This window comes from Epinephelus moara, chromosome 8 (genome assembly GCF_006386435.1).
Source record: "Epinephelus moara isolate mb chromosome 8, YSFRI_EMoa_1.0, whole genome shotgun sequence".
NCBI lineage: Eukaryota > Metazoa > Chordata > Actinopteri > Perciformes > Serranidae > Epinephelus > Epinephelus moara.
The window spans coordinates 33,247,220-33,261,433 of record NC_065513.1 but is presented as its reverse complement, the minus strand read 5'-3'; the positions used below and the strand labels follow the sequence as shown (position 1 = coordinate 33,261,433).

The following is a 14,214-nucleotide window of genomic DNA, read 5'->3' as shown; positions in this document are numbered from 1 at the left end:
GAGGAGAGGAGAGGAGAGGAGAGGAGAGGAGAGGAGAGGAGAGGAGAGGAGAGGAGAGGAGAGGAGAGGAGGTACGTGGTAAGAGAATGTGGAAAGTAAGGAAATATAAGGCCAAGTAGGAAACAGCTGAACCCTTTGCATTACTTATAAGTGGTAATCACATGAAGAAGAGGGGTACAATTTAAGAGTTTAGATGAAGAGATGACGAGGAGGACACAAAGAAGATGAGAAACAAAAGAGCAGAAGCTTTGATATATAATTATGTAAACCAAATGCCAGCTTATGTAATTCAATTCTACTTTGTCTTCTACTCACCAAAAGAGCTGCACCACCATTAATGTGAACACGGTATTAAAGTAGAAATATCATTAAAATGAGCACTGCTTGATGGATTGAATTTACGCCAAATTAATGATTGGAGCCTAACAATTTGGAAAAATTGCCAAGTGCTTTGTTCTATTACAATACGGTATGTACCTTTGCAAAAGAGTGCAGCAGAGCAGCAATAATTTTTCGCATGCACTTCTAAACTGGCATTTTATTTTTGTCTCAGAAATAGCAAAAAGAGAACGGCACGTATAAAGGTGAGCAGGAAGGCTAATAAGCACAGGCACAACTCTGATTATGTGTAGAGACCTGGTTCTCTCTCTGGAGAGCTGTGACACTAAAAGCAATTAGTCGGTCCTATCCGTGACTCATATGAATTATTACAACAGCACTTTTATCCATTCACTTCAGTGTCAAACACCAGAACACGGGGCAAACTGTTGATTTATGCAGTAAATGGCATTTAGAGTCAAACAGCACAACTATTATAATGATTATTGTGTCCATCTGCTCTTATTGTTCCAGGTTCTGTTCTCAGAGAGTTGATGTGTGTTTATGTGTGTGTAGGTGAATGCATTCCTCTCTGGGTTTCTGCTTGTTATCTGTGTGCGTCCATGTGTGTCTCTGGATGTCTGTGTTCATGCTTGTGCAGGTGTGTACGCGTTTGTGTCTGGGACCACCACTCACAGGGTTTCAGGTTCCTCTCCTGCAGCACAGACAGCCACTTGGCCCCGGTACCAAAGATGGTGATGCTGGGGGGAAGATAGACAGAGGCAAGAAGAAAAAGACGGAAATTAGATTTTTAAGCATACTAATATGGACGGATCAGTGAAGCATTCTTTTCAAACATTACAAAAAGACAAAAACATTAATCAACTTTAGAAGATGAAGTCCATTATTTCGGGAAAAACAGAATCTGCGTCAGCGTTGCCAACAATGACAGCCGTTGCAAAAGCCCTCCTACGTACTACATGTATTGTGTTCTGCATTGTGACAGCAGAAACTTTTAACAACAGAACCAAATTAGCAAACATTATGAATCATCCTCTGGGGTGCTTTGAACATTGCCAAATTTCATGGCAATCTGGCCAATCATTTTTGAGATATCATGCTCAAGACCAAAGTGTTGGACAGATAATTGGACGGACAGACAGGCTGACGAACTGTGTGACATCATGATCCTTAATCATTGTTTTTGCGCTGGGAATTTGAGATTGTGTCCCACCAAAATTAAACAAGTCACACAGCTCTTTTCCAACACACCACGCTTTATTTCCCAAATGTTTCTGACTATCTTGTCTTCATCAGGATGGTGATGAATATTATGACATATTGGAGGAGGGTTGGGTGACTTGTTGTTGTGGCCTTGTGTCATCATGGCTCTAACTTCAACCATTGTCTGCCAAATGAGCACGAGAAAACACATCTTCCACCAGCCAACAAAAACACAGTTGTAGAATTTTAAAGTGTCCCACCCTGTCATGATTGTGCCACACCTTTGCAACAGATGCACCACACTGTCCTCAGCTTGCACACAGCTCTGCACAAGTAAACCGACTTCTTAAGTGTGTCTTGGGATGTGATGTCACATCAGAGCCTACTACTGTAGCTGGCTAGGGAAATTTGTGGAATAATTAGTGGTGGTCAGTGGGCAAGAGAGTGAAATTTAGTTTAATTTAGTATACACTAAATTCAAGGGTGATATATGGTGGGTTGTTATACATTTAGATTTCATGTGATTTCCTGAGTTATGTTGAATTGTGACAACAGAAAATTCTTGACCAATTTAAGTCATAGGCATCAGTAACACTAGTTCAAAACATCCATTTACAAACTCTCACACAACTCGTGCAGTATAATTCAAGCCTCATTTCTCAAGGCGTATCATCAGGGACTAATTTTGTTAGAAAGCTGCATAATTGCCTAGAGTTGGTTCATGTTCTCAAGGCAGCATTTACAAGGTGACCAGATCAAATACCTTGCGTGAGAAAGCTGCTCTTGATTGGTCAGAATTTCCATGTGGGAAAAATCCAGGAAGTAAACAAAACATTGAAGAAGAGCACACTTGCAAGATAAATGTGACACTTTCTAATGTCACAGTGGAGGGACAACTACGCAGGTTGATTTTAGCGCTGCTCATCGTGGACTATATTGCTGTCATTGTTCATTTTAGTCAAACCATACAGTTTGAAAACGAGGCGCGGCTCCAACTAGAAAACAATGTTTTGATGCATTGGATGTGCTGAATGTGCATATTAAGGCAGTACAGGAGGAGGTGCACATTAATAATCCTCCAGGACTGTAACATGCTCATGTTTAACCCAAACAATGTGTCATGTGACTGCATTTGGTTCAGATCCAGATCGAAACATGTTCTCACCACAAACGAACTGCACCAAGGTTCATATGTAAGTGGTTGTTTTGAGTTCGACTGAACCGAACCAAACAGGGCAGGTGTGAATGCACCCTTAGAGAGCAACTTTGGATTTACCAAAGTCACAGAATAACACAAACAAACCAACCTATCGAGGCTGGTGTAGACCAGAAACTCCCATGTTCAATGAAGTAAAATTACTTTTTTGTCAATGGTGTCTGGCTTTGGAAAAAGCATAGATATATTTCAGTTTGCCGTTTAGTTCCCTGTCTGTTTGGCAAGTACTGGGCATAAGACTGGATAAATGAGACTTGGATTATTCTGCACGAGTTGTGAGAGTCTGTGGACGTGGACCCCCTACAGTATGACCCTTTATTTCTTCAAAAACATTATCAGTTTTTGGATTCTTCATTTGTGAGAGACATGGGGAAAACATTTTTTCCGTGATTCAACGTGACACAGGGTAAGTAATTGATATATAAATGGTCATTCAGGGGGGTGAAGTGTTCCTTTAAATTTTCTCAATGGGGTAGAAGGGAAGAAATTGGCCCAGGAGAACAAACCCTTTAATAAAAAAAGAAACTGGCTGCATCAGCAACTGGCCTGTATTGGCAGAGTAATAGAGCATTATAAAGGCTTTATACAACTGTATAAATATGTCTGGATTTTACAATCCAGCTGCCAAATGAGGCAGTGATGGTGAAACATGAATGAATGACCTGATGCAAGCGTGACTTCAGTGTTCAGCTAAACTGACAACACTCCAGTTGTTGCCCTGAATCTCTGCATGACAAGGCATAATTTCAATGTCTGCGTGCTCAATGTGAAAATATAAAAAAAGGCAACAGTTACTGAGCAGCCTTTGCCCTTAATCCCATCTGCTCCAGTGGAGCTGCTCAGTAGCTCCGTTGTACTAGGGAGCTCCCAGGAGAGGAGTGTGTGTCACTGTGTAAATGTAAAGCAAGGTGATGCTGAAACAGAGCTTGTGTGCTCAGTCAACCCTTTGTGGATAGATAAGGAAAAATAAGAAACAAACTGATTGGGAATTGACTTTCAACTGAACAAACAAACAAAAAAAGAGTCAAACAAAATAATGGTCAGTCTAGCATAACAGGACAAAATGTCTTCTTTGTAAATGCTCCACAAGGAAATAGTTCAGAGGAGAATGTATTGACAGGATGTTGGCACACAACAACCCTGAAATGAAATGATTTGGGAAAGTGTCTTTCTTCTGTGTGAATGGAAGGCATCCTGACAGCTGACAACAGTTGGACAACATGTGGAAAGCAAGAAAGTGACAAAACGTCACTTCTGTGTTCCCCTGCAGTTTTAATTCTAAAACAAAGGGCCTTTTAAGTCTGCCTCTGTGGAAGGGTGTGTTGGTGTCTCAGTCTGTGTCTTCCTGTCTTTTCAAGCTATTTTTGTTGACATCAAATCAATCAAATTGCCTTCTATCACTTCGGTAACCATGTCTGTCAGTCAAAAAAGAAAAAAAGAAGGAGATCAAAAAAGAATCTGAGACACAAACAAGTGTCTGATGCAGGATTGGTCAATAAGCAGGAATTGGTTTGCAGTAAAAGGTGTGATTTGCTCTCAGATGTTGGGATCAATTGGTGGTAATAGAAGTTGTTGATCGGGTGAGGGGAGGAGTGGGGGGTTATATAGGGTGAAAGGGCAAAGGTCCAAAGCAGTAATACCTCAGATGGAATGAAGCTATTTATACGTGCACAGGCCTAATGCATGTGCACACATACACACACCTCTTCTAAACACTGCCTCTGCGTGCCTCATCATTCGTCCCCTTTCTAATATGATAAAATCTTATTATCTTATTGACTGTGAATCCAAATCTCGACTGCCTGAGAAACTGTTAATGGACACTGCAGATTAACCAGACTTGTGTTTCGCTAATCCAACAATAAGATAATGGGAGAAATCAAGGTAATTTATCACACTGATGCAAAAAATCGTAAAAATACATTGTGCCTTGTCCCACTCATTGATTTGCAACATTGCCCATAATGGCCAAATACACCAAGACATATTAAAGGGATGGACACCATGGGAGTTCCTAAATCTGCCCAAATCTTGTTATATACCCTTCTGTGCCCAATTTCTAGGCCTCATATCCACAACTTTTTCTCTGATATTACTTTTTTTTGGATTGCTTAGGCAATATCTTTGAAACTTATTTTGCAAAACCCTACACAATAACCACAAATCTTTACATCTAACCAGCAAAACATTATACATCTCCTTCAAAAGCAAACAATTCTTGCAAAACTCTTCAAAGTCTTTTTGAAAAATGTATGTATAAAACACTTCTAACTTTTGCTTTTTCTGTATGCAGGGCATGGCAGTTTGCAGTAAAGCTTTGTCATGCATGTTAAACAGGATTTATACTTGTGCGTTAGCTCTACGCAGAGCCAACGCTGTAGCCTACACACGTGGCCTACACTGTTGTGAGCATTTATACTTGTGTGGTGCTGTGTCTGTGTCACTCTGCAGCTACACCTCCAAACCACTAGTTGGCGGCAGGGTTTCTGTGAGTACACAAATCAGCTTCACTATAACTCACAGCATTCACAGACAAAGCATTTGTCTTTTGCTGGACTCATTTTTCCCACAAATACAACATGCTACTGTTTTTAGCAAAAGCCTATGGCCTTTTACATAGTATAAATTAGCCTAGCAGCTAGCGGACTTTTCCTTGACTCATATGAAGCCAGGGACAACAGCAACATTAAACAAAGGTAACGTCACAAAATTTGGCTCCATTACAACTCACAGGTGTTCACTGACAAAACAACTGTCTTATACTAAACACATTTTCCAAACAAATATAACATGCTAACATTAGCACAAGCCTATGGCATTTTACATTGTATTAATTAGCCTTGTGATGAGCGGAGATTTCCTCCCCTTATATGAAGCCAGGATAAATCACACACAAGACTTAAATTGCTATTTTTGTGGAGGCATTATTGTTGTCACAATTTATTGTTTCTTATCTGTGAAATTAAAGTAAATAAAAGCTTTATTTCACTGAGGGAAATGGTTTCAACTTACAAAAATAGACAGGAGGTCTGCGCAGCCGTGACATATAGTTACATTTCTGGCTACAGGCTATGGCGTAGGCTCTACTTAGAAGCAGTACGGCATCGATTCAACCCAAAAGTATAAATCCTACATTAGTAAACAGACGTAAACAAAGGTATCCAAATGTGTTAAGTATAGATGTGTATTCCGAACAAAAAAAAGACTATTTATCTCTTCAATACTGGCCTCTACTGTTGTCCAAATGTTTACCTGTAGCGTGTTTATAGTGCTCAAGCTCTGATTTGTAAGTGAACTCATTATCTAAACGTTTTTTCACGTGTCAATGTGGAAAGGCAGTTGGCAAAATAGTGCAGCAATGTAGAGACCAGTGGTCACAGTTTTGCTTTAAGTGTGCTCCTAGACTGCAAAGTGAGTGTAGAGCAGTGAGTTGTGTTGACAGTTTTGCAAAAAGTGGATTATAAAATTACAAACTGAGTGTAAAGCAGAGAACATGCATTCAGTTTGGCACACTAAATGCATTGGATACAAGTGTTAATGGTCTCAGAGACAGTGCTTCAAAAATCACTGGCAGTGGGCAATGATTTGGAAATAACTGTATGAGTCTTGATTCCTAATTCTAAAAGTGATTCTTTCGATTTCTAAAGTGTTACTGTCAACTTCCAAATTTTGAAATCAAGATTCAATATCGAACTGGTCAAACATTAAAATTTAATTATATATATAAAAAAATAATTCAAATTGGACTGTGTGCAGTATACACACCTTTATTTAAGTAATAAGTGTATGGATACACACATACTATGTGTACAGTTTGTAATGCTCAATACGGTCTCTTACAGTCAGCAGATACAGCAGAAGAAACACAGAAACTCAACCACAAACACTCAATTTCTCATCCACACACACACACACACACACACACACACACACACACACACACACACACACATTCTATCCATCATCTCTGACCCCCCATCCGCATCTGGTTTTGTTCGATGCTGGCCACCATGGACGGGGTCAGTCTCGTCTGATTGGAGGCAGGTGGCCAGTTGTGGCTTCTAATTGGGTGCTTAGGATGGAGGGTGGAGGGGAAGCTGTGAGTATCTGCTCATGACAGTGTGTGTGTGTGTGTCCGCATGTGTAAATGTACCCGTGTGTCTGTTTCGAGGGAGACATGTCGCTGGATGCTACTGAGCCAATAAGAGACACTCGAAGCCAATCAGACAAGAGAGCGCCTCCGAGCAGCTGTAACGTTAATGTGTCTCAATGCATGTCATGATGTGGCAATTGAAGTCCTACTTGTCAGTGCATGTTTTCTAAACTACTGTCGCATTTATCCTTCACCCAGGGAAAAGCTGTAACATAAAAACGTATGATTGCTCTCTTCTCGGCTGTCGGGAGTGACAGGAGACACTTTGTTACGACTGTTTGACGGTGTATTCTTACAAATATTAAAAGTGTGAGGCACTAGCTTATTTTTGAAAATTAATAAATACACCAAAAATTCCCAATCTGTTCGGGCACCTTGGTGTTTTTCATGTCTAAAGAGGATTTATTCAGTTCGACAGACAGCCTCCATATTATTCCAATGGTATTTTTAGTGCTATTGTTCATAAAATTAAATTCATGTCCTATGAACCCTGTGCTTCCACTCACAAACAGGATGCAGATACTCGGCCCCCCTCCCTGGAATGCAATTGTTATCTCTAATGCACTACTGAAAAGGCAGACATGTTAAAAAGGATTTTTCCATCAGCACTTCACTCTTTCTGGCATCTAGTATCGGAAGCTCTTTCTATTCTGTTCTATAAAGCATTCTCCTTTTGTGCTGCAATCTAACCCGGTGGCAGACAATCAAAAAAGCAGAGCAGAGGCCAAAATGGCTGCAGTCATGTTTTTTTGTTAGCTTGTTTTTTACAGAAAGGCTGCATGAAAGTTTTGTGTAGTGTGTGGAAAACAAAAAACAATCTTTGTAGAAGATTGGTAGAAGATTTGATGAAGACTTGAGTTTACATTTAGACGCAGCTTCAAGACAAGTGATATATAAAATTATAATGCCCACGAGTCTAAAACTGTAACTGAGCTGGCAAGATGCGATCTGCTAAACAGTGTATGTAGTTCTCTCCTCCAAAGAGGATAGCTGAGAGTTTGGCAAGAGACGACATTTCTATAGTTGGTGCAAAATAACAGGAGGGATCTTTTCTGACATCTCAGCTCAACACATAATGGACAAAAGATGGAAGAGACAAGATGATCCTCAGAGAGGGGAGCCTCCGAAGTCCGGTTGATACATGGAACCTGTCACAAGTTTGAATGCTATAACCTTTAGCTTGCTTTATCCAGGAATGCTGCTGCTGCTTTAGTTTTCACTACGGCCCTGGTGAAGAGTCTCAATAACACAGGCAGGGAAAGTTGTCAGAAAATTTAGAGGTCAGGGAGTATGCGATAAAAGTGAGAAAACTTAGCACAGCCTCTGTCTATAGTAGGGCTGTAACGGTTTGTATATTTGGACCTAACCGTCACAGGATGGGGGTCATGGTTCAGCGCAAACAGCCGCATACAGAATACACAGTATGTAGACTGATGCACGTAATGCGGAAACAGAGTTCACAAACCTTTAGCTATACACCACATCAGCAATATGTGCTGAGGTTAGCATAACAAGCTGAGCAGCCTGTAAGTCAGTCACACTGAGGCGAGTGCAAATGAAACACCAGAGTTGGAAAACCCATCTGCAGGTTCCCAGTTGGCTTCAAGAATATCGGAGAGAAAGATGTGTATAAGACGAAGTGGATGTGTCGACACTGCTCCAAAGTTGTAGGGTACATGAATGGAAACCATAGATTGTATAATTAAGAAGGACAAAATGACAGCCCCAAAAAAGATGAAGCCAAAACATCTTGATCACCCCCTCATGGCTGGCTGCGGTACATGTCATAAACCCAACCCCCTTCATGTTAGTGGATGGGACATGGGCCAAAAAAATCTAAACATCGAAGTACATGTCCAATAAATTTTTCTCAAAGATGATTTCTGTCATTGTGGGTAGCATTTATTCCACTGCTGTACATTCAAGTGTTAATTTTTCTGATAAGTTTGTTTTTAAATTAGTTATTTGGTACTTTTAAAAGGGGGTCTGACATCATGATTAACAGCTGGTTAACGGTGCTGCTCGCAATTAGTCAGACAAATGTATGGGTGGGAACTCTATACCACGGAGATCGCTACTGCACAGACTCTGCCTCCAAATAACATCACCAGCGCAAGATGGCAGTGTCTGTATCCCAGACATTTTGGCTTCATTTTTGTACAGTGGGACATGTTGTCAATCTTTATATCCAGCCTATGATGGAAACACATGAAACATGCTAATGCAGATTCAACAGCATCACCCAGATGTGCCGATCACCAAGACAGGTAAAAAAACAACATGGTGCTCAACTCCTTATTTACACTGTTTTCAATCAGCCTCTAAAAGCAAAAGCAGAACAGAATTTATAAACATACTGAATCAATTGGCATTTATACTGGCACAGAGCCAAGGTGCAACTAATTGTAACTCACCCCTTAACACACTAATATACTTAGTTAGTATTTTTGAATTCGTAGCATACGAGATGCTTTTATGTTTCATAGCCTGTTGTGACCTGTTGTCTTTTGGGAAACAGTTTGTTCAGTGTAATACAGAAGTGTTTGAGCTTTTCCTTATTTTTATAATGAAAATAGTTTACTACAGTTGCCAGTGGGCAAAATGCAACATCAGTCCACAGCAAAGAGATTTTGTCCGTCTTTGACACTTGCACGACTGTCTGTTCCAAATAATAACAAAGAAACAGACCCTTATGCATTTTGTTTTTTTTCCACTGCACTGAATTCGCACTAAACCATGACCTCTGTGAACTGTTACACCCCTAGTCTACAGCAGTGGTTCCCAACTGGTGGACCTGGTCCAAAAGTGGGTCCCGGGTCCATTATGAATGAACCGAAAGTGACTAGCGAAGGTATCAAGTTTGTAAAAAACACACTTCACTCTGAAGTACAGTGAATTTCTGGTTCGGAGTTTTGACTTTGAAGTGCCATTCCCTGCTATAGAGTGAGTGACTAATGGACATCTACATGACAGAGACAGCAAACTAGCTCAATGACATGGCCGAACGCTGAATACACCAAACTGTGTGGACCTTGAGCAAATGACCAAGGACAAATCTGGACCCTGTGGCTGGACCAGATGGGAATCACTGGTCTATGGTATACCTTAGTGACACTGAAATCAATATTACTGACAAAACATTTAAGTAAAACACCTTCCTGTAATATATTTTGTGACTGATTTTCATTCAATAAGGGCTTGGGCTCTGTTTTAACAGTACTTCTTTGACAAATGTGAAAAAAATACTGGAAATGCAATAAAACTGTATATGTAGAACTTCTACAGTGGCTCACCTTAGTTACATATTCTCTCTCAAGCAGATTTTCAATGTGTTGTGAAGCACAGAAAACTACTGGACAACTAAAAATAAACCTACAGTCTTCTGAGACTCTCCCCCTGCTTCAGCCTCTCCTCATCTTTTCCTTTTCTCAACAGCAGCAAATCTGCAATAATCCATTTTAGCCAACAGAAAGTTTGTTGTGTAAAATTACAGTACCGCTCCTTTCCCATAATTGAAAATGCAATCTTTCAATAAATATCTATAGAGTTATTTAAAACTGGAAATGTCAATTTTTCAGCATGATGTGGCAGAGGAATTCAACAGCAGAGGTAGTTATTACAATTCCACAGCTTACCAACAGAAGTCAAAGCTACGAGGGAAGCCTCAATGTAAGTTTAAGATTTTCTGAGGCTCTGACAGATTTAGCCCCAATTAAAATGTCCAACCTCATACTCAGAAGATGAGGGTGTAAAAAATATTACACGTCAACCTCTCCCAGAGGGTTTTTCCACAGTGCGAGGATCTGGAAAATGTGTCTGAGGTGGCAACATCAGCACTTAATTGGTTCAAAAATCTTCTCACAGTTTAAAAGGTTCTGTCTGTTCATCTGTCACACTGACAGCCCTCCAATAAACGCCTCTATGTGGATGATTTTGCTAACCATATTCTAACCTTGTTCACTTTATTTTTCTAATTTAAATTCTTCTTGAGCATACAAGCTGAAGGTTGAAAGACATTTATGACATCAAAAAGCAACAACAAACCAAACAACACTGTTGATGTTAACCAATCACACAGCATTAGAAATGAGCACCAGCCCTCCACCAGCTATTTTACCAGGGTACCATCCGCCATTTAAAGTTTCTAATAAATCTGATAGCTAGAATGACCAGTAAAGTTGTGAAAGGAGCTCATTAGCTTTGGTATCTACAAACACATCCTATTTCCACTTCTCCCAGTCTGTGTCAAATTACTTCTTTCCTTGCTGAAGGCAATATCTCTGCTGCACTCAAGATGTGTCTGTGCTATCAATGCCTAAAAGGTCCTTACTTTTGCCGACCACAGTGCATCTTTTTCCATAATTTAACCACAGGTTGACTGAGTTGGCTCTAGCGGTTGCTCAAGCCACATGACATTCAGGTTTTTAGTGGGGTTTACGGGGTGAGGGCTTTCCCTTATCTCTTTGTTTAATTATATTTATGAAATGTCAAATTTGTTTGCAGACGACACCCATTTCTTTTGTTAGGATGATGTTTTTAAATGTCCATCCATCCATGCATCCATCATTCTGTTTACCTAGGGCCAGGTGGTTATATATTAAACATGTAATCCATACTAAAATGTATGTGCAGGCAAAAGCTAAAAATGGCATGCACTATAAAGATTGATTTATAGAACCGTGTGTATGCCTGACAGTGGGCAATTTCCTTTCGTAAAACCCAAATCATCTTTATCATCCGCACTTGGATCAGCCTCATCTCCTGCCCTCTACATGCCTACAGTCAACCATAAATGGTCAATGCACAGCACATCATGAATGTTGATGCATAGAAATAAGCCTGTTGATCAATGGGACTTTACAGTATATTATGGCAGCATCAGGCTGGTTGTTTCACACCTTGCCAAAATGTTTGTGACAATCAGTGGTAGGCCTATCCCTTACCTAGGATATCAATACATGGACACGATTTATTTAATTCAGTTTTGTTGTGGCAAACTAGGTCTGCATTATGATTAGGACTTATACTGGGAATATGTGTAATGATTGTACAAGAGCGGACAGTGGCTTTACTTCCAGTCTTTGCTAATTTACAAAATCCATATGTACAGGTGGTGAAGATGTGAATGAGATGACTGGAGAAGGCAGAGTGTGTGTGCAGTGTCTCCAATGTGAGTATTTAAAACCATATGTGTAGCTGTAATAATGAACCATTAATGTCTTTGGATGTGTCCTCTGGGTGATAAAATGACAAAAGCATCCAAAAGCATTGCAGTTTTGAATAAAGCACAGAACTCATTGTATTATATGTGACACAAATCGTGACACCTTGTTGTATATTATGACAGGCGAGCTGTGTCTGATAGCATCCACTCTCATCTCTCCACTGACTTTGTATGCAATAGCATCACCTCTAAAATCCACCTCATGATATGTCTCAACAGTCAGATGTGTCTTCTTCCTGCCACTTTTTGGTAAAGGAATGTGTGAACAGTAAATAGGTGAATATGTCCAGTGAATTTTGTTCTGGAATCACACTCTGAAATGTGCGAGTGAATAAATACAAAGGCTCAATATATTACGACATAAGGGCTTCACTTAAAACGAATAACAAAGGATAAATAACTTTCTTTCTCTGGGTAAAGCTCACACAGATGTACACAGGAGTAAACAATAGTGCACATTAAATTTGAACCAATTAATCGCCTGTCTGCACACACACAATCCCACACTATTGTCCTCGACCAGTGCCCCTTTTTTCTTGCTGTCTTCAAAAGACAATAGTAGATCAATACTGGGTTTGGCATCTGCGTTTTACAGTGGTGGTGGTGGGAGAGGATATCAGTATGTTCACCAAGAGGACCCACTGTAAATATCCTCTGTACTACTTTGGATGTAAACCTGGAGGTTATGAAATAGCCTAAATAATTTGTTAGCGGGGCTAAACAAATATCCATTAGCTGAGCTTAACGGCAGAGAGTGAGGTGAGTTACCAAGCTAAACAAGCGCAGTACAGAAACAAGCCTCGATAGGGACGTCCTGGGTAGGAAGGTTGCTAGCTCACCTCCTGTCGGACAGTTAAGTCTCTAGCGAGGGTTCTGCTGGGAACAGGTTTTGCAAGGTGAGGTGCAAAAAGATTGAGATGAGACCTTCCGGGCCTTCCCTCACATGCAACAGTCTCACTGGCCTTTACAGGCACTTTGAGAAAGGTTTTTCAGGTTGGCATTGAACCAAGGGTACTGACCGAAAGGGAACTGCAGTATGTGAAAACATTTCCTGAATGATTAAAGAGAAATGGAGATTCACAGTGCAGTAGGTGGGTGTAGGGTGTATTCAGGACAAAACTCCTCCAAATCCTTTCCTGACACTGATTGAACCCATGGTTATTCCTGTTATTGTGTTTCCTCAAAATCCACTTCTAATGCTAACATAGATCGTTTTTCAAAGATGGAATCAGATGACATATAATCCCTCGTCTTTTATGTGATGTCCACGTTGTGCCATCTTTAACTTTAAATTTCAGCTGTCCTGGCTGTCTGTGTAGTTTGACCTGGGTCTTGGGTTCATCTAAATGTACAACATCACCATCAATCTCAATAACAACAGGCTCAAGGGATGGCTGACCCTGCCTGACTCAAAGAAACCGAGTACAACACATCAGTGCACTTTCAAAATAACAGCCAGGCAGCTCATTTGTGCTAATCAATAAGAAATTTTGGACTGTCTTTTGTATGTTAGAACTTTGTGACTGATTTCTTCTAAAGTTATATGAAATGTCACCTAGACCTGTTTTCTCCAAATCTCGATACATTTACTGCATACAGCAAAACTTCTGCCTGGCAGCTTGACATGACAACTTTTGTTCGAAAGAGCCCATTTTTCAGTGATTTTTTTTCTCGGCTATACACCAAATAATAGCCTTCAAAAGCATAAAAATGAAGCAAAATGGTCATCTCCATTTCCCCCTCTTTCCGTTATGTCTTTTTGTCTCCTTTATGACCAAGACATCCTTGTCCCCTCTCTCCTCTCATTTAAATAAAGAGTAATAAATTAGTAAGTAAATAATTAATTTTTATTCTATGATCAGTTGCTGAGGGTCTCTGTCCTCGATGCACATTACAACCCGCAGAAATCTTTATTCATGGCTCTGCTCTTGTGTGCGTGTGGGTGCAAGTTGTCAATTAGGGAAACACATTATCAATTCTGTGGTTGGAAACAAAGTCTCCAAGGAAAACCTTACCCTTTACTCCTGCTCTCTTTCTCACTCCGTCTGTATATCCTTTCATAGTCTGGTTTCTGTCTGT

At 40.2% G+C, this 14,214-nt stretch overlaps 1 protein-coding gene across 1 annotated transcript in view; it reads right to left on the bottom strand.

The window, feature by feature from the left end:
• The window catches only part of aacs (acetoacetyl-CoA synthetase), a 56,942-nt gene that overhangs the window by 17,332 nt on the left and 25,396 nt on the right, over positions 1-14,214 (bottom strand). The window contains exon 11 of the mRNA XM_050051055.1: positions 1,015-1,079. Coding sequence (XP_049907012.1) covers positions 1,015-1,079 — 65 coding nt within the window. The remainder of the gene's footprint in view (positions 1-1,014; positions 1,080-14,214) is intronic.